The sequence below is a fragment of the Vicugna pacos genome, chromosome 6 (genome assembly GCF_048564905.1).
Source record: "Vicugna pacos chromosome 6, VicPac4, whole genome shotgun sequence".
Taxonomy (NCBI): domain Eukaryota; kingdom Metazoa; phylum Chordata; class Mammalia; order Artiodactyla; family Camelidae; genus Vicugna; species Vicugna pacos.
The window spans coordinates 85,214,911-85,241,821 of NC_132992.1; the positions used below are offsets into that span (position 1 = coordinate 85,214,911).

Consider the following 26,911-nt stretch of genomic DNA (forward strand, 5'->3'; position numbering starts at 1 on the left):
AATCCTAAACTCCTAATTTATCTTTCCCCGCTCTTTTCCCTTTTGTAACTGTAAGTTTGCAAATAGTCCTTTTTCCACTTCAGCCACAAACTGCCCAGCTGGTGGTTCCCGCAGCAAGCATGGTGTTGCCAGGCAGCAGTAGGTCCCGCCAGCCAGAAGGCAGCTGTGACCTCCCAAATGGGGAAGGAGCCAGGGGTGCGGGTTTTGGGAGGGATGGAAGAGTGGGCCTGGCCCCACCTGTCCAGCCCTGCAGGTGACCCTCCGTCCTACTCCCCAGCTGTGAACCACTCCCCAGCCTCTTGTCACACTGGCTTTTTATCCTCAGGGTCTGCGCGCCTGGCCTCTCCTGTCGGGAACCCAGCTTGGCCATCTAGTGCTTCTTTTAGAAAGTGGGATCCAGATCCTTTAGGATCTGTCTGCCAGCCCACTCAGAGTGATAGGTTTTGGGAAAGGTTGGGTCAACAGTGTCACACAAGGCTTTTGGGTGGGGCCCCTTTCCAGGCCCACCAGGTTCCCCCCAGCCAGGTATGATGGCTTTTTCTCTCCAAAAGTGAGCCTACTGAGAGGTCCAGGAATCCACCTCTCCTGCCAGCACTGGTCCCTCCTGCTTCCCTCTGGGGACGCTTTCCTCCTGGGGCAGTTCTCATCCCTGTCTGGTGCTCATTCCATAAACGCACACGCTGAGGCCTTGCTAGCGCAGGGTGTTTCTTCCTTAGGTAACATCAGTGAACGCCTCTCCCACCCCCATCCAACCAAACTGTCAGTCATCAAAACAGAGTGGGCTGGTTGGTTTGAATCTCTCCCCCAAGAAGGAGTTTCAGGTAGGTCCTGTGGCCAATATTGGCAGATTCCCTGTCACCCTGCTGACTGTGAGGCTTCCTCTCAATTTCTAAATCTGTTGCCCCTGATTCCTACAGAGTACGAGCACAATAAATATTTGTCAGTGAGTGAACATATAATGTCCCAGCTAAAGAGTGACCCTGACCCTGCCCTTCAAATGAGGGTCACAACCAGAAATTTATTAACAACGCCTGTCATCCACCAAAACGTGTTTGAACAGAGATCTCAGGTTAATAAGGCCGTCTGCCAACACGGAAGGCAAGTTTGCGTTTCTTGAACGCCCCATACACTTCACAATTTTAATAGCCTCAGGCAAGATGTTTCTCTCGTCCGCGTCACCACGTGACCATCTTTTCCTCATCAAAGCCCAGGGTCAGGCTTAGGTGAACAAATGCTCATCTTTCATTTGTTAGCAAGGACAAATCAGACCCTAAAGAAGGTACATGCCAATGCCATTCTCTGCTTACAGTGAACATGACATAAACGGGTTCTCACTTGTCAAATTCACCTTAGTCACTAGGAACGTGTGGTAATTAAAGCCAGGCGAGGCTGGAGTTTACCTTTGAACTCTCTAAGAAGAAAATGTCTGCTCAGGGACGTAATAGTGTCAATAAGATTGCAGAGGGGACTTTGGTCGAGTGAGAACAGGAACTGGTTCAAGGCCCACTGTACTTTAAGTATAACAACAGATACTACCAAACGCAAAGAAGAGTTGACCATTAATTGAAGCAGATTGGAAATATCTCTATTGAGTCATTTATGTAACACCAGTCGAGTACTCACTATTTTGCAGACAAACTTGGACAGCATTTATTTTTTCATTCTTAAAATAAATATTTGAAAGACCCTGTTGGAGGATAAAAGGACAAGTTCCAGCTGGGAGAAAATATTTGCAATTCATGCATCTGACAAAGAAGCTTTATATGTAGAGCTTTAAAGAACTCCCAAGACTCAACCTTAAAAACAAGTAACCCAAATAAAAATGAGCAAAGGATCCAAATAGACATTTTTCCAAAGAATGTATACAAATGGCCAACAAGCGCATGAATATATACTTGACATCACTAATCCTGAGGGAAATGCAAATCAAAACCTCAGTGACATACCAGTTTGCACCCACTAGGATGGTTCTAATCAAAAAGACAGAGAAAGTACTGGCAAAGGTGTGGAGAAACTTGAACCCTCATACATTGCTAGTGGGAATGTGAAATGGTGTGGTTGCTTTGAACAACAGTCTGGCAGTTTCTTAAACGTATAGAGTTACCACTAGATCCAGGAATTTCACTTCTAGATAAACGCTTAAGACAAATGAAAACATATGTCCACATAAAAATGTGTACACAAATGTTTAAAGCAGTATTTATTATTTGTAGTAGCCAAAAAGTGGAAGCAACCCAAATTTCCATCAATGATGAATGGATAAACAAAATGAGGTCTAGCCATACAACAATTATTCAGCCATAAAGAGGAGTGAAGTGCTGACTCTGCTACAACATGGACATGGGGGAACACTGAAAACATGATGCTAAATGAAAGAAGCCAGACCCAAAGGACCACGTGTTATATGATTCCATGTATATGAAAAGTCCAGGATAGGGAAGTCCAGAGGGACAGAAAGTAGATGAGTGGTTTCCAGAAGCTAGGAGGATGGAGGACTGGCAAGTGACTGCTGATGGCTACAGGGTTTCTTTGGAGGATAATGAACATGTTCTAAAATGGACTGTGGTGATGGCTGCACAACTCTGTGAATACACTAAAATTGTTGAATTGTTCGCTTCAGGTTGGTGAATTGTATGGTGTGTAAATGATGGCTAAATAAAACTGTTTTTAAAAACTCTCAACATGAAAAAAAACTATCCAGTTAGAAAATGGGAAAAGTCATGAATAGACACCTCAGCAAAGAGGATGTACACATGAAAGGATGTTCAGTATCTTTTTGAAATGCAAATTAGACAATGCAAATTAAAACCACAAGGAGATACCACCCTGCACCTATCAGAATGGCCAAAATAAAGAATAGTGACAACAGCAAACTGGCGATCGTGGGGAGAAGCCAAATCACCCTGACATCGCTGGCTGGTATGTAAAATAGTATGGCTGGCCACCTGGGAGAGTAGTTTGTCCGTTCCTTTGAAAACAGAGGATGGACTTACCACGTAACCGAGCAGTTGCAGTCTTGGGCATGTATCCTGGAGAAAGGAAAACATATTTTCATGCAGAAACGTGAACACAAATGTCCCACAGCAGCTATGTGTGTGGTAACTAAAAACTGGAAACTCCCAGATGCCCTTCAGCGGGAGAATGATCAAGGAAACTATGGCACATCCAGACCATAGGTTACTACTCAGCACTAAAAAGGAACAGAGATATTGATTCACTCAACAGCTTGGATGACCCTTGAGGAAATTACGCTGCGTGGGAAAAAGCCAATCCCAAAGAATATGTACTGTGTGACTCCATTTATGGGACACTTACACAATAACGTAATCACAGAGATGGAGAACAGATTAGCAGTTGCCAGGGGTTGGGGTAGATGTGGCTATAAAGGGGGAGCACATGGAGCTTGTGCTGGTGGGACAGTGAAATATCTTGATTGAGGTGGTGATTACAGGCAGCTACACGTGGGATAAAATTACATAGAGCCGCACCAACACGCATATGCACGTAAAACTGATGGAATCTGAATGAGCTCTGTGCATTGCACCAAGCTCAGTTTCTTCGTTTTGATATTGCCCTCTATTTATGTACAACGGTCTTGCCATTGAGGGGGCCTGGGTGAAGGGTGCAGAGGACCTCTCTGTACATCTCTGCAACTTCCTGTGAACCTGTAAGTATTCCAAAAGAAAACATTTTCTAAATAAATAATTATATGAATATTCGAGAGCCAGCAATGTGCTCCACCTGACTGTGCACCGTGCTGGGCGCCATGCATGTGACCGGCAAAGTGAGACCTGGGGCTTCTACTCCTCTGGGGTCTCCCTCCCATACAGGCATCTAGAAAACATTTATTGATGTCCCAGACTGCATGCCGCACACCATGCTGGGTGCTGAGGGAGACTCAGCTGTGGGCACCGCCCAGGCCCTGTTGTGCAGATACCGCCCCCCCCAACTGGTGTGGCCTGGGTGTGATGGGATGCTTTTCCCTTTCTCAGGCCAGGGGAGGTGTGGGGCGGGGGCGGGGACCGGGGGCCGGGGCAGAAGAGGCCTGGTTACAAAGAAACAAACATGAGCCTTGGCCATCATTTGTGCTTTGACAAATTCACAGTTTTCACAGTAAAAAAAAAAAAAAAAGGTGGTTGGGCTACTCTGACTAGAACTATGCTTGGCCTCAGGCTACAAAAATGAATGAGCCCTGGTCCCAGCTCCCAATGAGCGGACCAGAGTGGGGAAGCTAAGTCTAAAGGAACTGTGGACTTTATAGAAGGTGCCAGGGGCACAGGAGAGGGAGGGACTGACCATCTTAAAGGTTTCATCTGTGTCTGCAAAGGTCAGACCATGTCCCAGTGGTGAAGGAAGCTGCTAATTGTTGAGCAGGCCCAGGGTAGGAGGCTAGGCTTTTTGCTGCATCATCACTAATCCCCCTTGGAGGATTCGTGAGAAAGGTCTTTACGTTCCCATTTTACAGATGGAGGGCTCTCTCTACCTCTCCCAGCTCCTGGAGGTCTTTTGGTCCCAGACTCCCTTGGCCCTTTGGGGCTACTTCCTGGGCGGGTGATGCACCAAGTGCTAGCACTAGGTGGCGCTGTGGGCTGCCCCACGGCTATTAACTCTCGGTGGAAATTCCACACGCTGCTGTTTCTTAGACCTCAGTCGTTTGCGGGCATCTTCCGAGTACCTCTGAATACTATAGTCTACTTAATATTTTTCTTTAAACTCCCTTTAAAATTTTTTACATCTATCCTAATGGGAAACCATTATCTCTTTGCCATAAATAGATGATGACTGTAATTTTTTAAAACATCATGTTAACTAGAGTATGTGGTATATGGAAAGAAGGAAAGTAGTGAAATAAAGCTATTAGAACAAAACAGGTTGGTTTGTATATCCCCTACGACCATCTCACAGGCCACCAATGCAGCAGAGTGCCGTCCTAAGCTTTGAAAGCAGGACAGGAGGCTGATGTTGCTTAGATGCATGAGTGTTTAGGGTTGGAAGGGCTCCTTCCCTTTTCAGGTGGAGGAACTGTGGTGCTGAGAGGGGGAGGGATGGACCCTGAGTCACAGTGTCGATCCCAGGGTCAGACCAGGCCTGGAACCCGGGTCCTGCCTCCCTCTCCACCACATGGACACTAGAAGAACCTCAGGAAGTTGGATTGAAGAGTGATGCACACGTGTTTCTCAGCCCCTCTGTTGCCTAAGAAAGTTCCCTGGGGGGTCCCAAGTGCAGGAAGCATCACCTGTGGGACATGTGGACCCCTGGGATGAGTGTCAGGAGGGGCCGAGTGGGTGGCTGTGAGACTCCTGAAGAGCAGCATGCTCAGCTTCTCTGGGTCCCTGGCCCCAGGCTCTGCAGCTGGAAAAGACGCAGTGCCACGCTTTCCTCTGGCCACTCCACCCCGGGTTCCGGCACTCACCGCCACATCCTGGCAAGGAGCCATGTCCACCCTGGGGTGGGCTCTTGGGCAAATGCTCCCATCCCTCTTCCTTGTCAGAGCTGGAAAGTATTGGGGTCACCCACACTCTCGGATTACTTGTGCAGCCAAATCAAGTGAGGTTCTAACAGGTCCTAGGGTTCTTGGGTGAAAGGTCCACACCCCTGGACCAGTGAACCTCCCAGAAGCCACGGCAGAACAGGGGAACTGTCTTCCTGCTGTCCCCGCACAGTCCTCAGAATTGGCAAGTGGAGATGACCCTGAATGTTTAATTTTAATGTTAATGTTTTTAAATTCTGCTCAGTTCTCTAGAATTAAGCTTTCTGTGAGCCTTCTGTGTTATTTTGCTCCAAATCATGAGTGTGTGTTAGTTAAGATAACATCAGCTGCTATAATAGGCCTCTGAAATCTCAGTGGATTAACCCCACGGAAGTTCGCTTTCATTTCCTTGTGGTTCAGTCGGCTGATGTGTATGTGGCTGCAGTGGGCTAGGCACTGTGGTGGGCGCAGGACCCACAGCGACCCGGGACCCTCCTCCCCTCTGACAGCAACACTCATCCAAGGCCTCTGTCATCTCTCCTCAGTATTGTACCTGGAAGGCTCGGTTCTTGTGTTTGAGGACATCTTCAGACTGATCGCATTCTACTGTGTCAGTAGGTAAGTGGAGCTGGCCTCACAGAAGGGCATCTGGTTGCAACAGATGGCCATGCAACCTTGGGTGGGGGTGGGGGTGTCACAGGGAAGCCCCCACAGGGAAGGGTGCAGCCCACAGGATGCAGAGAGAGGGGACGGCCTCCTGGCTTCGCCCTGGTAACCACTGGGGAGGTGTTGGTTCTACTGCTTTCTTAGACTGGTGGGTAAAGGCCCCTCCCACACCACCACCGGCCCCCGTGGCTCACTGCCCATCAGCCCTGCGTTCCGGCTTTCAGGACAGCTTGGAGTCCTGCGTAGACCTGACCCACTCCATTGGTGGGGTTATTGGAGGAACTTCTGCAGGGGCAGCAGGCAGGGCTGATACACCTCCGTGGGAAAGGGGTGTGATTATTAAGCAGCTACTGGGTAGAGTGGGTGTCTGCTAACCACCCTCTATTTATTCATATAAATATGAGCTGCTCTATTTATTCATAACTGGTTGCAGGTCAACAGGAATTTTAGAAATATATTTTGGTGCTTGAGGCGAGTGGCATAAGCTACAGGACTTGACAAGGGCTGGGCAGGATATCTTGGGGTCCAGGGCCCCAGGCCCGCTTCAGAGAGACCATTCATGCTGCCTCTGGTGAAAACCACACTCAACCCAGAACACTCCTCCCACCCACCAGGACCTCCCTGGGCCCCACGGGCAGAACAGGTAATGCTGATAAGAAGTTGCTAGCGGTTGCCGCCTGGCGAGGGCTCTCCGGGCACCCAGAGCTGTACTAAGGGTTTTTACATGCATTATCTTTTTCAGTCTTGCAAACAGTTCCACAAGGTAAGTGCTCTTGTTAGTCTCATTTTACAGATGAGGAAGCTGAGACCTAGAGAAGCAACTCACTCAAGGTCGTGCGCCTGGTAAATGGCAGCATGGAGGTTCAAGGTAGACAAAGCTCCACGGTCCATGATCTTCGCTGCAGCCACCCCACTGTGTGCATTCCATGTTAATTCTGATGACCTGGCACGTCCTTCTAGGACCACAAAGCCTGGGGCCTGGCGTGGAGACCTCGTATCTGGCTGTGTGACCTTGGGCAAGTCACTGGCCTCTCCTGGCCTCTGTTGCCTCATTTATCGAGGGGATGGGAGTCAAGATGGAACCCCCAAGGGCTAGAGCTCTGTGGTTCTATAATTCTAAGATCTGAATGAGGAGCCTCCTTCAGAACCAAACTCCCAGAGGCCGCAAGAGGTGAACCAGAGATGCGCATTTCAAGTGCCTTCATGTCACCTGCAGGGCCTTGCACAGATGAGCATTTTGATAAAGGCTAAACATCCAGGTGATAAACACCAGTCCTGGCTCTGAGACAGGGCCTGCTCCCTGTGGGCACTCCTGGCCCTTGTGTCCAGGGCTGGGTGCCTGCCCATCGAGCTCATCCCCGGCAGGAGCGTGGCCCAGCCCTGAGATGGCCCATGAGCAGCGTAATGAAGACATCACCGGAGCAAGAGGGCACTAGGGCACTAGGGGGCATGTGCTGTGCTTCTCTGGCAGCCTCTGCCCACCCCCAGACCCAGCACTGAGAACCCCTGGGCATGGATCTCGGAAGCTGCATCTTTAGCAGCTCCCCCACGGGATTCTGATCCAGACTTAACTCATACAAATGTATTAATGCCTACCCATAGGGGTGCTGTGATACAGTAATAGTAGTAGTAGGAGTAATAATAATATCAGGTGACGTAAGGCCTAAACCGGGTAACACCCAGCCCAGGACTTGGCACAGAGTAGATGCTCAGCGGACACCCCCATCCTCTGTGTGCTTCTCCTCGCTGGGAAGCCCCTGTGTCAAGTGCTGAACTGGAAGACGTTTAGGGGAGCAGACGCGGATGAAATCCTTGAACACTGGGTCGTGGAGAAGGAGGAGGTCCATGGTGCAGCCTTGAAGGATACATGGAATCCCAGTAGACACAGGTGGAGGAGACGAAGGGGGTGTTCCCTCTACGCAGAGCTCAGAGGTGGGAATGAGCAAGGCACGTTCACTGCCGGAAAATCGATGTGACCTTTTGGGAAGCAACGAGGAGACCCCAAGGGCAAGGGAAGGATCTGGGGGACAGGACTGGGGAGCAGGCTGGGGAGGCAGAGCAGGGCCAGGCTGGGGACGGCCCCGGATGCCTGCGTCCACAGCCACCACTGCAGCGTCTTGAGCAGCACACGGAGAGGATCGGGGAGAGGTGTTGGAGATTGTCCTGGTGGTGGGAGGGTGGGCACCAGACAAGCTGAGCAACCCTGCTGGCCCTCACAGTAGACACAGTGACCAAGGGACTTTGGGAAACCCCACTGGCAGGCCAGACAGCCAACCAACCAGGCAAACAGAAGCAACGCGAAGATGAATTCCGCCACCCTTCAAAATTAGAGATTGGAGTAGTGGTGACAGGGCAGGGCCTGAGGTGGTGATGGAGCACTGGTCCAGTCTGGGTCCAGGCCTGGCCTGCCTGGAGGGGCTGACGGGGGCTGACTAGAGGCCTCAGATTCTCAGAATCACACAACCACGACAATGAAGGAAGGTAAAAAGGTCAGCCGGCCAACCCCCACCCCATTGACAGTGGAGAAGCTGAAGGCCACGCCTCAGAAACTCAGAAAAAAAAGCCCAGAATCTTCTGCCACCTTCCCTTATGCTGCTGTTCCATAAACAGGGTGTTTTCCCCATGAAAGCACTTCCCACGAGGGGGTGGGGGCACCCCGAGAAGTGGCAAGGGCTGTGCTGATGAGCAGGGGTGGTCTGGGAGGCTCGCTGCCAGCCCATCCCGGCGCTCTCTGCCCTGCTCGCCCAAGCCAGGTCCCGAAGTTCAGGTGGGCCCACTCAGTAAGTACTCACTGAGCCTCTGTGGAGTGTGCTAAGCACGTGGGCACAGCGGAGGCCTGCAGAGCTGCCCGCTCCCTCCAGCAACAACAGGGTGCACATGCAGTTAACAGGGAGGAGACGAAGGGTGCATGTGGTACAGACAGTAAGATCATGAAGAGCCCTAGGGACACATGGGCATCACAGAAGGCTGTCAGTGCACATGGATGGGTGAGATTTCAATGACTGGAATCGGGGTTTGGGGGGAAGGTGATAGAGCTGGGAAAATGGCTGGAAGAGGGGGTCAGGGTCAGGCTAAGACATAGAATTGGGCACAGCCGTCCTGGGCCCCAGCAGTGCCACACTCCCCTCCTGGCCCAACGAAACAGCCCAGGGCTGAAAGTCAGGAGGCCCGGGGCTCAGCACACTCTGCCCTCGGCGCACTGTGTGGCCTGGACATCTTCCTTTCCCTCTCTGGGCCTCATCTGTACAGTAAAGAGGGAGGGCATCTAGGTCCCTTCTGGGCGATCTCTGGAAAGACCCCTGTTCTCCATTCAGACCAGCAGATCGGTCTGGCTGACTGTGTTGTCAGGGATACCTACATGGTCACCAGGGAAGCCTGACTGTGTGCTCACCGGGCATGTCTGACTGTGTGCTCACTGGGGTTGTCCGTGGGCTCTCTGGGGAAGCCTGACTGTGCTCTCTCTGCACATCTCAGTGTGGAGCAGTGAGGGTCAGAGGGCTAGAGGGGATGGGTCACCGGCTTTACCCAGAAGAACACCTTTAGAGGAAGCTTCCTGGGCTTCCCGGGGCCAGGAAAACTGGGGAAAGGTCACGACCCTGCCCACTGCCATCTCTGGGTCCAGTGCAGGCACAGGACCTGGATCTGACTGGCTGCCCACTCAGCCTCAGGGCTCCGCTCCTTGGCCGCAGGGACGTTTGCAGTCTGCATGGAGACTCCAGCAGCTGGGGGCCACCGGGTTCTCCCTGTATGGGTTGTGGGTTTAGGGGCAGTGAGGGCCGGGAATGGACACACAGATCCCGCCCCGGACATGACTTCCGACCCCTCATGTCTCCACAGAGATTTACTGCCCTTCACGCTGCGGCTGCCCCAGGCCATCCTTGAGGCTAGCAGCTCCACAGACCTCGAGACCATCTCCAGTCTGGGCCTGGGTAAGTTCCCGCCAGGGTCAGGGAAGGTGGCCGGGCTTTAGGAAATGGGACCCAAGAACTGTTCTCGCTGACCACCTGGGCAGAGGAATGGCCCCTCAGGCTGAGCCGAAGCTGGATCTGGAGTCCCAGCTCCCACGGGACCACCCGCACCCCAGGAAGCTCAGCCCTGGGAGCAGGGACACTCTTCCACTTTTCAAAGTGGCGCCTTTTACCAGATGCCCAGGAGGTCTGAGCCTCAGCCTGGCTGGGTCTGAGGGAGCTGGGGCTGACTGGGGCTCACGTGGGCTGACCTGGTGCCAGGGAGCGACTCGGGAGACGCTGAACCAAACACCAGGGTCCTTCTCAGTGGTGGCCAGAGACTTGAGTGCCAGCAGCCACCACAGCCCTGGCCCCCAGCCCCGCTCTCATCAGAAGGAAAAGCAGCATGAACGTGATAAACAAGAGGGTGCCTCCCGCCCACCCCTGTCCCGTTGGCCTGCCTCCCCCAACCACCTGCCTCTGAGCATGCCCCCCCACCCCTCTGACCTTTGGAGGGATGAGGGGGAGGAGATGAAAAGACAAGACGATTTCTGCTCTCAGTGCTTCCACGTAGTAGTAAGAGGAGCTCACACTTACCAGGCCCATTCATGTAATGGGCTTCACTGAGCCAGTGCTGACCTCTGACTCAGCCTCTCCATGCTGGCCCTCGAGGAGCCCAAGTTTACCAAGTCTGGTGCCCCCAGGAATCCAGACCAGCCGCCTCTGCTGGGCCCCCCATCCTGGGAAGAGGCCAGGCCGTGTGAGGAGCAAAGTACTTAATGAGTCTTTATCAAGACTAAACCACACAGGGAACAGAGCCAGTATTTTATAACTTTAAACGGAGTCTAATCTGTGAGAATTTTGAATCACTGCATTGTACACCTGGAACTACTGTAATATTGTAAATCAGCTATACCTCAGTACAAAAACAGTCTCAGCCATACCCAGAAACCCCTGCTACACACGGCTGAGCACAGTGCCTGGAACATAACAGGATGTTTTCACCAGTGCTGGTCCAGTGGAAGAAAGGGTGACCCTGAGCGCTCAGGGCAGGACCAGGGCGCAGAGGAAGTTAGAGGCAGACCTGGGATCAGAAAGATCCCCACCCCTGGTTCCCAGACCAGCCACTGCCCCCCACCCAGAGGGGCCTCTGGACAGCAGTGTAAGCAGTACCCCAAGGTGGCTCATGGTCAAAGACCAGGGAGTAGGAGGGGTCGGGCCCTTGGATGTCACTGCTGAATGAGCACTGACTGTGACCCAACTTCTGTACCTGCATTGACCCATCAGGTCTCCAAACAACCCTGTAAAGTAAGTGTTTATTACTGTGATCACACTTTATGGCAGAGGAAATCGAGGCATGAGAGACTGAATAACGTGTCTCAGGGTCCGTGGTGCGCTGGGCAGTTTGGCTCCGGCACCCACCCACTACCTCGTGCTGCCCCTGAACTCTTTATCCGGGCTCTCCTAGGTCGGCTTTACACCGTTTATAAACTTCAGGGCCAGTTTTCAGTTAATGTTGGGAATAAACACTGAACTTGGCCCCTAGAGATTTTTGTGGTTGGGCTCTTACCCTCCCAGCAGCTTGCATGTGGGCTGAGTGACAGTCTCTTAAGTCACGTAGTCCCAAAGACACCCCTCCTGAGGCCTAAAACGGCATGGGTGACACTCCTTGGCGCACACTTGGCAGTGTCTTATGTAATCCTCATTTTACGGATAGAAAATCAAATCTTAGCACAGCTGAGAAACTTGTTCAAGGTGCTCCAGGCAGGAAAGAATAAAGCTGGGATGTGCACCGAGGGCTTTCTGCTGCCCAGCAGGGGCACTCCGCTGCCTCTTGGCTATAACTCTGACCTTCTCTGTTTTTGCAAGAGTCAGTGGCCAGGTCTGAGTCCAATTTGAGAGATGCGTGAGCTCCTTCTGGGGAGGTTTGCCTCTGAGAAAAGGGTCAGTTTGCTGCAGCCCGTGCCTCACTGTGGGTGGGTTGAGTCAGGTGTCTCTGGGACCCGCTGCCCTGGGGCCGCAAAGGTTCTCACCTTGAGGAGGGGAGGGGGCTGCCCCTAAGCCCTAGGAACGTGCTGTATGTAAGACAAGCTGCTTCTCTTGGGAGAACCACATAGACAGACAAGCCTTTCTGTCCTGGGAGAGCTTGCCTCGGGCACGTTGAGGAAGTGGAGGAGTGAGACTGCCAGCTGGGATGCCAGTGACAGTGCAGATTGTCAGCAGTCACTTCCTTGAAAAGGGAATTTAAATGAAACCTGAGTACACTGCAGCTTAGGAACCAGAGGGTTCTGATCCTACCTGGTGTCCCCAAGCGCTGAAGTACGTCCAGTGAGGCACATCAGAAGAGTTTTTCCTTGGAGCCAAGGAAGGGTTTACTTTTCAGTCCATCCCCAGAATGGATGGAGACCCGGAGCTGGAAGGGCACGTCCTGCAGAGGCCAGAGGCCTTGGCTCTGAGATGGGCAGACCTCGCCGACCTTCACCTGCGGTCGTGATGATCAGTGTGCTAGGAGCCCAGCAGTTGCCAAGGATTCAGACATACCAAGCTTTGTGTCTAGCATGTCCCACATTGTTCTAGGCAAGGTGCTTTTGTGGCAAAGAAGTGAAACCCACCCAAATGAGCATAGGTAAAAGAGGATTTAGTGAAAGGACACTGGGGAGTCTCCATGATTTGGAGCAGAAGGTCAGCCAGGCTTTGCAGGCAGCAGAAGCGGCTCTCTGCACACAGCTCAGCCTCCTCGTTAAGCCCCGTTTCCGGGTCCCAACTCGTCCGCCAGCCAGGCGCTGACTCCTAACCCCGATCCCCACCTGATGATCTTGCAATTGAAGTAAGTTTCTGAGACATATGTGTTTCCTTTCACTTCTGTCAGCAATTTTCTTTTTCTGGCCTTCTACTCACTTTTTACAGAAAGACTAGAATATCATAAGTACCCAAGTCATTGCACAAGCCCTGCCGTTCAGCCGGGGTGATGTTGCTGAAATGGAGCCACTGACCTGCAGACTCAGCACCACGTGATGGCCCAGAACGTTTGCTTGTGAGCTGAGATAAGAAGGTCTGAATTTGGCCTTGGAAAAGCCAGCGTTCGAAAGGGCAGGCTACATAGGTATAATGTCGGGGCCACTAGGCCAACACAGAGCGGTTCAGCACGCAACTGGACGCAGTTGATCCCAAGTGCAAAAGGCATCTAGGAAAAGCGGTGAATAGGGGGTAGATTTGCAGGGGTTCTCAGACGTGTTTGCAGTGTATGTCTGTTCAATATTTTATAAATATGTTTAGAAAAAGCATATGTTCTATAGCTCCTCCAAGTTTGCATGTGATTTGCCTTTTCCTTCCTGTTGTAAATGAGAATTTTCCTAGTTATTGAAAAGTCCAGTTTGTGTGATTGTCCAATAGCCCGTCAGTGGGAATGCCACAAAACCATTCACTCACTGGTCTCCTCAGACTTTCTGGCTGTTTCCATGGTGTCTGGAACTCGGCTGCACTTACCCATCCTCTCTCTATCAGGCCACTAGCCCAGGGCTCCTCAAGTGTGAGACCTTGGTCGCCTTTGCTCTCAGTGTCTGCAGCCCAGCACCTGGGCCAGCCCAGGCCCTCTGAGGATTGTAGGAGTGGACACCTGGAAGGCGGAGGCCGCAGGGCCAGCACCACGTCTGCCTCAGTCCGAGAGCAGCGCAGGGCAGTGAAGGTGTGGGCCCCGCAGGGACCGCTGAGCTTGGCTTGGTGCCCTTGGGCACAGATGCCCACAGCCTTGCCAACCGCTAGGATTGCACGACAAGGTTCCGCTTCTCCTTGGCATTCTGTAGGCTGCAGAGAAAGTTACCTAGTTCCTTTTTTTTTTTTTTAAGCATAAAGACCTGCATCACTGCTGAGTTCCCTAATAGGCCCCCAGACCCCAGGGTACAGCTCCTCGAGTCCCAGCTTCCCCCACCCCTCAGAGCCGCATTTGCTCTGGGGTGTCTGCTCTGCTGGGTGCAGCCCCCAGGCCCGTCTTAGGGGCAGGGGAGCAGTTCCTGGTCACCCAGACCCCAGGTCCATTTCCCTGAACCACGCTGTCTGTTCCGCTCTTGTAGGAATCCCAGTCTGAGAGGTGGAAAACTGTGTTCTTTTCTGAGCATGATGGACCCACCCTGCTATCCTGAGGCGGGCTCTCTGGCTGGTGGCCTGTCCCTTGTGGAGCTCCTTGACCTCCTTGTGGCCTCCCTCCTCTCATTTTCTCCCTTCTTCACGTCTGGTCTTTAGACATCTCCCCGTGGTTCAGGCTGAAACCAGAGAAGTACATCCGCAGGGATGGTCTCTTCAGTCAGCGCGCACACCAGGGCCGGGGGGGCCCAGGGGAGAGTAGGTGAGGCCTGGATGGCGCGGGAAGGCTCCACCAGACTGGAGACGTTTGACCTGAGCCCTGAAGGATGAGTAGGAGTTTGCCAGGTGGAGAGGGTGGGAAAAGCATTCCAAGCAGAGGGAATGGCACTAGCTGAGGCCTGAGGGTGGAGCAGCCGGTGGCATGTTCAGGAAGAAGTGGGCAGTGGCGAGACTGGGGTGGAGAGTCAGTCAGTGATGCTGGAAAGGATGTACAGGGCCAAATCCCGCAGGCCTTGAATGCCAAGCTAAAGGGTTGGAAGTGGTTCTGAACACACAGCAATCAAGGGCCTACCATATGCCCCGCATGGTGGCAGGAGTAAAATTGGATTGGGGACACGGGGTAGGGGGTGGGCAGAGACAGGCTGTGGCCTTGATCTAGGTGAGCAATAATGGGAGTGTCCAGGCGTGGCTGGGCAGCTCTGTTGATCGTCTACCCTGTGACTTCCATCTTCACCCAAGGGAAGGGTCATATGGGAACTTGGAGGTGAGCCTCGGGGGCCTCAGCTCACCCACGGGCTGCTGCCCAGTCACCTTTAAGTCAAACTGACTGCCTGCTGCTCCTAGCTAGGAAAACATCCAAGGAGACCATTTTTGGGGGCGTGTGTAGACAGGACACCATGCTTCACACGCTCACTCCCTGGGGCCACAACTTCCATGTGCTCGGTACGAAGCACCAGGGAGAGTGGACTGGTCCTGGAGGAAAGCAAAGCACAGCGCCCAGGCAGCTGTGAAGAACAGCCCACTTGGAAGGTGGGAGAGCCTGGAGACGTACCACCCCATGCCAGGCACTCCGTGTCCTTGGGTGGTGGCTGGGCTGTGTACAGAGCCTCACAGATTGGAAAGAGTCACGGGAAAGTTTGTCATCCTTGTTACTGTGGAGACAGGTGGCCACAATCCTCAGGCTTCCAGACATGGGGTCTCTGCCCAGGACAAGGGTGAACCATGAGCCCCGTTCTCATCCCCTGTAGTGGCCCCACCTCGGAGGGGATGGACACACATGGCTCAATTCCAGTCAGTTTCTCAGCATCCCCACTGTCACTTTGCCACTTTGATCAGGTTTGTGATCCCCTGGCCAGCAAGGTGGCAAACACCCACACCCCTGTGCCCATCCCTTAGTGGGGTCCCGTAAATGCACACCCACATGCACACATACACATGCACACACTCAGGGCTCCCTCCTCCATCTTGCAATGTCTCCTTTCTTTCAATGTCAAGAGGCTGTTGTGTTCTTACCACATCCCCAGTTCTGGGGTGCTTGCCACCCCACCACTCACTCACCCCAGGAGAGCAACCCAGATGGGAAGTGTCGCAAGTTCCTATGAAGGAAAGTCACGTAACCCAGTGGCTGAGCACACGGGCGTTAGAACTAGTCTGACCTAGTTCAAATCCCAGCTCCTTCACTCGCTGACTCGGTGGCCTTGGGCCAGTTCTTTAATCTCTCTGGTCTCTTATCTTCATCTGTAACATGGGGACAGCATGAGGACTTACACCAAAGGCCTGTGGTCAGGGATCCGTGAGATGTCCATGCAGAGCGAGGCGCCCACACAGCCGGAGCTCCACGCATGTTTGTTCCTCTTATTGTCTGTGATGTTAGTTTTGGTAGTTTTCTTACTGATGACTCCCTCCTAGGAGTGAGGAGCTCTGGGTGAGAGGCTGGAGGCCGGGCCCCATCATTAACAAGGAATTCGTACTGTCAGTCTCTAAAATTAACAGGTTGAACAAGACCTGGGTCCTGTGCTCCTCTCCGGGAGATGCTGCTTGAGTGAGCTGAGTGGCCTGCCAGCCAACTGAAACTGTCCTCAAAATGTGCCCCTGTGCCCTTTGTGGGGTGTCCTGAGCTTCTGTCTCATTCTCTGTAGGGCTTGGTACCCAGAGGGCAAGAACTCCTGAGCTGGTCGACCGCCAGTGCCCTTTCAGCTTGGCCCTTCCGTGCCCCTTACCCAGGACAAGCCTGGCGCTGACCAGCAGTGCCTGGAGAGGGACAGGCCTGCTTTGGTGGTCACAGCCAGGGGCTGAGTCAAGAGACAGTTACGTGCTGGAACTTAGCTCAGCAGTGCCGGGCTGCACTCAGATTGCTGGGGGCGTGCGGCAGCTTCCTATTTTAACTCCCAGATTGGCCAGAGAATCACTGCAGTGGGAAAGCATTCCTCACTTAGATGGGCAGGTCTGAGCTCACTGGCCACAATCCATAGGCTTGTTCCTCCTGCTGTGACAACCATGGTGGCCAAAATAGGCCCAAAGCACCTTCCCTGTTGGGACCTCCATTCTAGATATGACTAGACTGAGGCCTAGAAAGGTCCAGTGACCTGCTCCAGGGCACCCAGCCGGTCAGCTGCGGGAACCTCAGGACCCCTCCGTGTCCACAGGTGCCTGCATCCCGGGTCGTTGGTGCCCTCCATGGTGGGTTGTCACACTCCAGGAGACAGAGCTGGAGCTGAGCCTGTCACCACCCCTGTCCTGGCTCCACCCTGGCACTGCTGGGGAGGATGGCACGGGGCTTCCCCTCTCGAGGCAGGAAGTGGTGGGAGAGGCTTAAAACAGTCCAAAAGGGAAAAACAACCCTCAGTGCAGTGAAGCAAACGCTGTGACAGCCCTCCCTCTGGCCTGCCCCCACCCAGCCCACAAATATCACCCCCGCCAGGCAGGGGGCCTGGCTTCAGGACTGACAGCCTCTCCCTCTCTCATCACAGGCTTCTGGGACTCCTCGCTGAACCCCCGGCGAGGAGGCGGGAGCCCAGCGGAGCACCCAAAAGACCCAGCGCCCGGAACACCCCCAGCCTCCAGCCTCAGGGCCGCGGCTCCATACGAGAAGAGCTCCTGTGAAATCGAGCTGTCCATAGGAAGCGGCCTCTGGTTTGTGAATCCAGTCTTCATCGAGGACTGTGGCAGCGCCCCGCCGCCCGACCAGCCACCCCCTGGAAGCTGTCCCTCGCTCCCGTCGCCCCCCACCTCTGACGCTACCTCACCCACCTCCAGGTGGGCCCCTCGCCGCCCAGCGCCCCCTCCCCCGGTGCTCCTTCTTCAGTCTCCTGGCTCCACCCAGCCTCCTCCACCCCCTGCTCCTGCTCTGGCCTGCCCTTTGCCCAGTTCTCCCCCAGTGGCTGCTCCCCCGCCTCTAGAGGCCCTTCCTCCTGCACCTCCAGCATCTGCCCCCGACTTTGCACCCCATGCCCCAGGCCCCCCGGACCATCCAAACCAGCCACCCATGACAGCCTGCGAGAGGCTCCCACGCCCCCTCGCAGGCCTGGGCCCCCTCAGGGAGGAAGAGAGCAAGGTGGGGGCAGCCCTCACCCCCTTGCAGGCCTCCACCCCTCCAGTGCCCACGAAGAAGAGCCTCCCCGCTGTTCCTCCCAGACGTCGCATCTCTGAGAAGGTGTCCCTGGAGGACCAGAGTGCAGGGAAGGTGGACAGGGGGTCGGCGGCAGAGGGGGACGCGCTGGGTCTTTCCAGGTCATCCCCGCTCAGCCTGCACCTGCAGGGGACCTCAGACAGCCCTGGCAACAGTCCTCAGAGGACCACAGAGCAAGGCCAGGAAGCAGTGGCCAAAGCCAGCGAACCGGGCAGCATGCCAGAGCCTCCAAGGAAGATCCGACAAGCCCCAGTCCCACCCCCCAGGAAGAAACGGATCTCCCGGCAGCTGGCCTCGGTCCTCCCAGCTCCCTTGGAGAGCGCCGAGGTTTCCGCGGAGGCGGTAGCCCCAGAGAACCCCACGCCTGGTCCACCCAGAAACAGCCAAGGCCCTGCCTCCCCTACCAGGACTCAGAGCCCACATGCCCGGGCAGGGGCCCGACCTCAGAGCACCCCAGAGTTCAAGGGCTCCCTGGCCTCCCTCTCGGACAGCTTGGGAGTGCCCGCCTCGGCCACAGACCAGGACTCCTACTCCACCAGCAGCACAGAGGAGGAGCTGGAGCAGTTCAGCAGCCCCGGTGTGAAGAAGAAACCCTCTATGATCCTGGACAAGGCGCGCCACCGCCTGAGCTTTGTGAGCTTCACCAGCGTCTTCAATGCCTTCCTCTCCAACAACCGCAAGCTGTACAAGAAGGTGGTGGAGCTGGCCCAGGACAAGGCCTCGTACTTCGGCAACCTGGTGCAGGACTACAAAGTGTACAGCCTGGAGATGATGGTGCACCAGACTTCCAGCACCGAGATGCTGCAGGAGATCCGCACCATGATGACCCAGCTCAAGAGCTACCTGCTGCAGAGCACCGAGCTCAAGGCCCTGGTGGACCCCGCCCTGCACTCTGAGGAGGAACTAGGTCGGTCCCCGTCCCCAGCAGGGCCTGGGAGTGGGCGGGAGCCCGGGATAATCCCAAACAATCCCCCCTTTCCAGGAACCAACCCCTCTGCTGTTCTGCCTCTCAGTTCCAAGTTTGGCCATGTGTGCAGTTAGATGGCAGAAGAACCTCAATCACCTAAGAGCTGGGCTGAACCCCACCCTCAGGATGCTTCTGGTTTTATTAGGGAGCCAAGTCACCAGGAGCAATTAGCAGCAGAAGAACTACTAACGCGTGGCTGCTGAGAGCCAGAGGCAGGCTCTGCGGGAGATCTGGTGGGGGCTTCAGAGGTGGAGGGACTCCAGAGGGCATGGACTCTCTTAACTTGTAGATGAAGTAAAAGGTCTTGGAAGGAGAAAGGACTTGGCCAAGGTCACATAGGAGCTAGTGGGTGTGGGGAAGCTGACTGCAGGTCCCTGCCTGCAGGTCACCAGGCCTCTAGCTGCAGAGGCTCTGAGAGCCTGGAAGGAAGGCAAAGAGTGGGGTGAGAGACAAGGGCACCATGTGTTCTCCTGTTGAAGAGGCTGGAGAAATAAACGGGAAGAGGGAGACGGCAGGATGAGGACCCTCAGATGAGGATCCAAACCTGCCAGGACCAGCCCCAAACCCAGACATGGGCCAGCCCTAGGACTGCGTGGCAGGGGAGGGTTATCCGGGCCTATGCTGAGGCTCAGCTATGGGACACTAGCCCCTCCCTCACCTCCCAGGGATAGGGCAGGTGTCTCCTTCCAGGGACAGGACTTGGGACCTCTTCTACTGGGCTAATAGCTAAGACCTTCCCCTGGGGATCAGGTAGAGCCAAAAGGACTTCCCAAGAATATTTCCCTACTGTCAACCAAAGCTGAACATTGCCTTGGTGTCAAGTTGACATGGGTTCAAATCCTTATTCAGCCCCTAGCTAGCTGTGTGACCCACAGCAGCAGAGCCTGAATGGGTCCATCTGTTGAGTAGGGATAATGGTGTGTTTGTTGCAGAGTTGCTTTGAGATCAAAGATGACTAACTCTTTGTTCTGCTAGCTGATCAGTGCATCTCTCGGATAAGATGACATTCAAACAGAAAGGAATAAGCCACGTGACTAGCCATATGAATTTCTCCAGGCAAAGGGAATAGCAGGTGCAAAGGCCCTGAGGCAGCAGCAAGCCTGGCAGGTTGGCAGAGCAGCAAGAAGGTCACTGTGGCTGGAGCAGCATAAGCACAATGAGCAAGCGAGGTGAAGAGTTAGAGAGGCCACAGGGACCAATCACAGACGGGGATTATAGGCCATGGGGAGAAGTTTGGCTTCTATTGTGCATTCAGTGTGAGCCATTACAGGGTTCTGAGCACAGGAAGGTGATGATCAGACATGGCATAACAGGATTATGCTGGCTGCTGTGTTGAGAATGGACTAAAAGAAGCCAGGGCAAGAGGCTACTAACATAACTCAGGCAAGAGATGATGACAGCCCAGGTCAAGGCAGTAGCGTAGAAGTGATGAGAAGTCAGGTATTAGCTATACTGTATTCTTGAGACTGCAGTCAGGTGGATTTGGGACGTGAAAGAGAGACATCAAGATTAACTCTTGCAAACATTTACTGAGCACCCATGCCCTCAAGGTAAAGCTGCACAGGTTTTGTACTGCACAACTCCCATGTAATTAGTGTCCTCTGAGGTTGTGTACTGGTAGGCGGCCCTGTGAGGGTGTAATCTGTGCCACACCCTGTGAAAAGCCTTAGGATACCATGTATGGGTCCCAGGGGCTTCTGTGCCCTTGGCGGTGTGGCTTTCTGCAGAATGTGCTATGGTGTCTCACGTGTTAGACTGTGGGGTGTATCTGCCAGGGCTGTATAGCCTTCCAGGGACCAGGGATGGGGGATAGCCATACTGTTGGGCAACAAGACCTGAGGGCAGGACCCCTGCAGCTGCTTCTTTCTTCACCCTCCTTTTCTCGCCCACCTGCAGAAGCCATTGTGGAGTCTGCCTTGTACAAGAGTGTCCTGAAGCCCCTGAAGGAAGCCATCAACTCGTGCCTGCATGAGATCCACAGCAAGGATGGCTCACTGCAGCAGCTCAAGGAGAACCAGCTGGTGATCCTGGCTACCACCACCACCGACCTGGGCGTGACCACCAGCGTGCCGGAGGTGCCCATCATGGAGAAGATCCTGCAGAAGTTCGCCAGCATGCACAAGGCCTACTCGCCCGAGAAGAAGATCTCCATCCTACTCAAGACCTGTAAGCTCATCTATGACTCCATGGCTCTCGGCAACCCAGGTAGGAGGGCAGCCGGGAGGGGCCTGGGCTGGGGGGTGGGGGCTCTCTCTATATGGGTCTGTGACCGCTTCCCCTCCAGAGCCCTGGGAAGGCACTAGAGAAGCCTCCCCAGATTCAGAGGCCTGCTGGGGCAGGAGTAGGCACAGTAGGGGTGGAACTCCTGGGCACCGTTTGGGGTTCCCTGAGGGCTGGGAGGAGGGCCAGGATTGGCTGTCGCACTGGAAGCAAGCAGGGAACCCAGCCCAGGCTCTGCCTTTGTATGAATCAGGAAAAGGAGCTATATTCATTCCCTAGGGCTGGCGTGGAAAGTTCCACAAACTGGTGACAAACAACAGAAATGTATTGTCTTGCAGTTCTGGAGGCTGGCAGTTTGAGATCAAGGTTTCGTCAGGGTCACAGTCCCTCTAAAGGCTGCAGGGAAGGATGTGTTCCCGGCCCCTCTTCTGGCTTCTGGTAGTCCCTTGCCTGTGACAACCTCACTCCAGCCTCCACATGGTGTGCTCTCTGTGTGCATGTCTGTCTCCAAATTGCTCCTTTTTGTAAGAACACCAATCATGTTGGATTAGGGGCCCACCCTACACCAGCATGACCTCATCTGAACTAAATGCATCTGCAATGACCCTATGTCCAAATAAGGTCACACTCTGAGGGCTAGGATTTCAACATGTGAATTTTGAAAGGACACAGTTCAACCCATAGTGGTCACGTAAGTCAGTTACAGAAGTCGCTGGGACAGTTTTGCTGATCTGGGCAGGCGTGCCTGAGCTTCGGTCCGGGGTCAGAGGAGGTTGTTGGGAAGCTGGCTGGGCTAGGATGGCCTTGCTCGTATGTGAGGTGATTGATTGGCTGTTGATTGGTCTGGAATTGGGGGGACTGGGCCAGGCGTTTCTCATCCTCCAGCAGGTTAGCCCGGGCTTGTGCCCACGGCAGTAGTTGGGGTCCAAGAGGGCAAGTGCAGCCTGCTAGGCTTCTTGGCCTGGGCTGGAACTGGCACAGTGCCACTCTGACATGTTTTACTGAGTTGTTTAGTCACAAGACTAGCCCAGATTTCAGAAGTGAGGAACTAGACTTCCCTTCTTGATGAGAAGAATTGCAAAGACACATGGCAAGGGCTTCAGATGTAGGGAGGGAATCATTAGGACCATTTATAATCAGTTTACCACTGTGCTCCTCCAGGCAGACAAGAACAGGCATCACCGTGCCATGGTACACACCTTAGTGAACAGAATACTGGCTGGATTTCATCCCCTTATTACCCCTTCAGCTGGATGCCCTTGTGCAATAAGCAACCTGTGTAACTGTACATGACAACCATGGTAATGGACAGTGGAAGGATGGTTGCCTCTGTGGCCATACAGACTTGGGTTCAATTTCCTAAACTGTCCTTTACTACCTGTGTGATCTTGAATGATTTACTTAACCCTTTAAGACCCAGTTTCTTCATCTGAGGAAGCTATTTCACAAAGAGGTGAAACTAAGACCCCTAATGGTTCAGGAGACACACATGGTCACTTGGGAATATTGGAAACAATGTATGTAAAATGTCAGCCTCAGGGCACAGTAGGCTCAACCAATGGTAGCTGTCTTAGGGGAGGGGTTCTCCATCTGCTTGGGAGAAGAGCAGGCCAGCTTGGCCAACGAAAAGCACTTATTCGTGTATGATTAGAGGATGGTACAAAGTCCCTTCACCCTAGAAAAGCTCCCTCACAGACCTGGCACAAGCCACAACTCCAGGTTGGAATCACCTTTTGGATTAAACTGACATGTGTCCAGCGGTCAATTATGGGAATGAATGTTTTTGCCTGTAAGCTGATACCATGCTGAGTTACAACTGCATATTAACCCTTTATCACAATATTGGAAATGTGCTTGGAAGAGAGAGGATAGTAGCAGAGATGGGATGTCGAAGTGGAGTTTTTTTTCATGGAGTGGAAGTTAGACTTCAGACGGGGTGTCCTGTGCAGTCTGGAGCCCAGAGAACAGACTGGCATGTGAGCCCCACAACTGAGCAACCTCCTCAAGCATCCCCAAGGAAGTAAGGCGGGGTCAGCGCACAGGCTGCACCACCCAGAGCTCTCAGAGTCGGACACACTCGCTCCCAGCGTGTGGAACCCTGGAAAGTGTCCACAAGCCCCCAGCAGGGACGTGGAGCTGAAGTGAAGTCCCCGTGGCGGCGTGGCAGCCCTCAGGGCAAGGCAGCCCCTGATCAGCAGCAGCCCTGGAGGAAGGCAGGCTCAGGGGTGTCCTGCATGGTGTGGAGCGGGAGCGGCAGTAAAGGGGAAAGAGCCAAAGCCCTGCAGGACCCTTTGCTGGGAGCAGCTTCAGGGAGAACAGACAGGTGGGCCTGGGACCTTGGAAGAATTTGGCAGAGAAAGATCCAGGTTTCCGTCCCAGCTGTAAGACTGTGTTCAGGTGACTTCAGTGCTCCGAGCCTGTTTCCCCTGTGTGAAATTGGCACCATACCCACCTTGCGGGGCCATTGTGACATTTAGATGAGTCTGCAGTTTGCATCCAACCACACTTAATAGGGACAGTTACCTTCCCTGTCTGAACTGCTGATGTGGGTAGCCACTCTCCCTGCCAGGCCAGGCTCGGGGCAGAGTCAGGGCCAAGGGCTCTACGCTATCAAGAAGGCAGCTTTGGGCCCAAAAAGGGTGACTGCATCCTCAGTGAGTCCCCGTTTACTCAGGAGCCTTGAGATTCCTGCAGTTCTTATAAACATCCAGTGTTTTGGCATTAACTTCAAACACCATGAGTTTTGATAACAGTGAATTTACTGGCTAAAATCTTACCAGAGAGCAGGAAATGGGGAAGGGAATGGCTAAATTGGAGGGAGAAGAAAGAGAGTTGCCAGGCGGGCCCAGCCCGGGGCACAGCCTGTGAAAGACGGAGCAGAACAAGGCTGCTCGTAGTTTCCTTGTCCTTGGCCCTTGGTGGGGAAGGGGTGGGGGGTGGGGGGAGGTGGGCATCTCTCTGCCGGTTCAGAAGCCAGCTCCTGGCAGGAAGGCTCTGAGCCCAGAAATTCAGGGCCAGGTCAGGGCTCCATGTGAAGATTCCTCACCAGGAACAAATGGGTTTCTCATCAAGAAAGAGACAGTGTGTTCCCTCCCACTGCTGAGTGAGCACTGACTGGTCTGTGAATCCAGTGGCTCCCAATCTCACCTCTGCCCTTAGCAGCTCAAGGCTGCCCCACTAGGAGCCTCAGCCTCTTCACCTGGGAGGAGGCAGTTTCTGCCCAGAAGAGGAGGGACTTGGGAGTTCATCCGGGGACCTGGGTTTGAGCCCCAGCTCCAGTGCGGCAGCCTTGGGCTTGAGTCTCATGGGGCCTCTGTTTGTGCGTAAAATGGGGAAGACAAGACATGCCTCTCAGGTCGCCATGCACGGTGTGGGAGAGCACGTAGGCCCCCAAGGAGGTACTAACCTTCCAGAGCCTCAGTTTTCTCACTTAAAAACGGGCTAGGATCGGGGCTGCTGCAAGGATCACATGGGGCCAAACGTGTGCCTGAGTGTCCAATAGACTTGAGGATGCAGGAACGGTTGCCTCCTCACCATGTTCCCAGAATCATGGAGGCTGAACCCAATCGGTGGTTTCCCAGCTGGGTTCCAGGAGGCACCCCAGGGGCCACCGGTGGGACCCTAGGCTGGACTTGACCCCGGACAACCCTGCTTGTCCCTCTTTTACACCCAGGGTTCCACCTGGGATTTTGTTTGAAAGAACCAGTTCTGCTGCTAAATTCTTGGGCTTTTTGTTTCCCCCAAACCTTACATTTGGAAATAATTTCAGAATTCAAAAACTTCAGGACTCAAAACAGTACATGAGAAGAGGTACGTCCACGTACCCTTTGTGGACTGTTAGTATCTTATCTCGTTTGCTTTATCATTTATATTCTGTCTCTATGCAAATGGAAGTTTTTCATGAATCATATGAGGCTGAGTTATATACATCTTGGCCCCTTACCCCAAATACTTCTAAGAGCAGGGACATTCCATCGCACAACCACAGTAAAGTCTGCTTCATAAATTTACATCGGTACCGTATTTTTCTCCATCCCACTGTCTGTATTGCAGGTTGTCTCTGATCTAACAAGGTTTTTTTTTTTTTTTAGCATTTCCTCCTCTAGTTCAGGATCCAGTCAAGGGTCAAGTATCGAATTTAGTTGTCTCCTTTAACCTGGAATATTGCAGCCTTTCTTTGCCTTTTATGATGTGGATATGGTAAGGAATACAGGTTGCCCTCCCCGCCCCCATCTTTTTCTTTATAATGAAAGTTCCTCATTGTGTGTTTGTCAGATGTTTCCTCATGGTTAGACTGAGGTTAAGCATTTTCAGCCAAATCCCAACCGACTCTTAAACTCTCTTCTGACTTTGACATTCAGTGATCCTAGAACCAGGTCCTCTACCTCAGGCCTTCAGCTCACCTCCCCTTGCCCGATGCTTCCAGCACTTTGCTACTCAAAGTGTGGTCCGCGGCCCTGCAGCCCCACGTGGGAGGCCTGGGAGCCACGAGCAACCCCCTGGAGGGCACAGCTGCAGCTTGGGCGCTGCCTACCTCTCTACCACTGAGCCCCTCTAAGCAGAGAACGGCCTTCCCCTCCCACCCCCACCTCCACCCACCCTGCTTCAGCCCCTCCTGTCCAGGGAGGAAGCTCCACCCTCCTGTCCCTCCCGCAGTGCGATCCTGGCAATAGTAACTGTGTCTTTGCAGCCTGGCTGCTGGCAGGACCTGCGGGGTTGAGAGGGTGAAGAGACCGTGGGAAAGGATGGAACTTGGAGACACAAGGCCTGAGTTAACTGGCCAGGCCCGCTTTTCCAGAAAGGTAGCTGTTGTTAATGCCCGTGATGCGAGTGGGCCGGGATTCAGAGCTAGAATTTCCTCACTCCAAAGCCTGTGCTTCCATCACTCTGCCAGGCCACCAGCCTGGAGACAGGTCCCAAGGGTCCCGAATCCCGATCACGTGCTTCCTCCACTGTGGCAGGTTTAGGGGCCTGTGTCAGGCGGAGTGGGTAGTTCACGGAGACAAATGGCTTTGGATGAACCTGGCCATCCATCCTGCAGCCAGGAGCAGACTGGGTTCCTCGTGAACTTCAGGAGACTTGGTGAGAGCAGTTACAGTCGTCTCTCCTATTATTACTCTGACAAACAAGTTATTCCCACCTCTTCAGTGTCTAAGACCAGACATTCAGGGCTGACCCTGCTGCTGGGGAGAAATAGCTTCAAGCTCAAGATCTCCTCCTTAAGATGGGCGGGGGAGACAGGAAGGAGGAATGCAGTGCATGCAAATGTGGGATTCTTCCTAAAAGAATACAAAGAACCTTCTTTTAACTTAGATAAAAAGCAGGCAACATCCGAGAGGGCCGTGGAGGCCAACAGGCTGCTTTTTTCTCTTCCTTCAATAGTCTGTGTAGCTGGTTCAAGCAGGGACAGAGGCTGGGGGTTGGATGGGAGGAGAGAGCTTGAGGGAGACCCCAGGGCCGTGGAACGACCCGTCTGCAACATTGACTGAGGGTAGACAGAACAGAGAGGGAGGTCAGACTGTTGGTTTTTTAAAATTTGTATAAAAAATCTGAACTGATTTCTAATGACAAAGGTCACTAATGTTTATTGTTGAGAAAGACGATTAGTATTGTGCTGGACTTCTGGCTGGTCTTTTGAAATAGATATAGACAGGTATGTAAATAGATAATTAGTTAAGGAAATACTTTCTGCTGTAACAGATAAACCCTGCAATCTCTAACTCAAGTACAAATTGATTTCTCATTCATGTAAGTCCAACAGAATGGAGGAGGGTTGGGGGGGTTAGCTGTGGCTCTGCTCCCTGTAGTCATGCAGGGATTCAGGCCGAGGGAGGCTTTCTGAGTCCCCTTGGGCATTGACGTATGGTGACAGAGAGAAAGACAGAGAGAACATATGGGCCAGGCCTAGCAGGAAGCGCCACCTTGTTTTTACG

General features: G+C 53.5%; 1 protein-coding gene across 1 annotated transcript in view; it reads left to right on the forward strand.

The window, feature by feature from the left end:
* Positions 1 to 26,911, forward strand: part of RIN3 (Ras and Rab interactor 3) — a 103,649-nt gene that overhangs the window by 61,743 nt on the left and 14,995 nt on the right. Inside the window, exons 4-7 of the mRNA XM_072963624.1 lie at positions 6,016 to 6,088; positions 9,974 to 10,065; positions 17,133 to 18,698; positions 20,655 to 20,963. Of these exons, the coding sequence (XP_072819725.1) occupies positions 6,016 to 6,088; positions 9,974 to 10,065; positions 17,133 to 18,698; positions 20,655 to 20,963 (2,040 nt within the window). The remainder of the gene's footprint in view (positions 1 to 6,015; positions 6,089 to 9,973; positions 10,066 to 17,132; positions 18,699 to 20,654; positions 20,964 to 26,911) is intronic.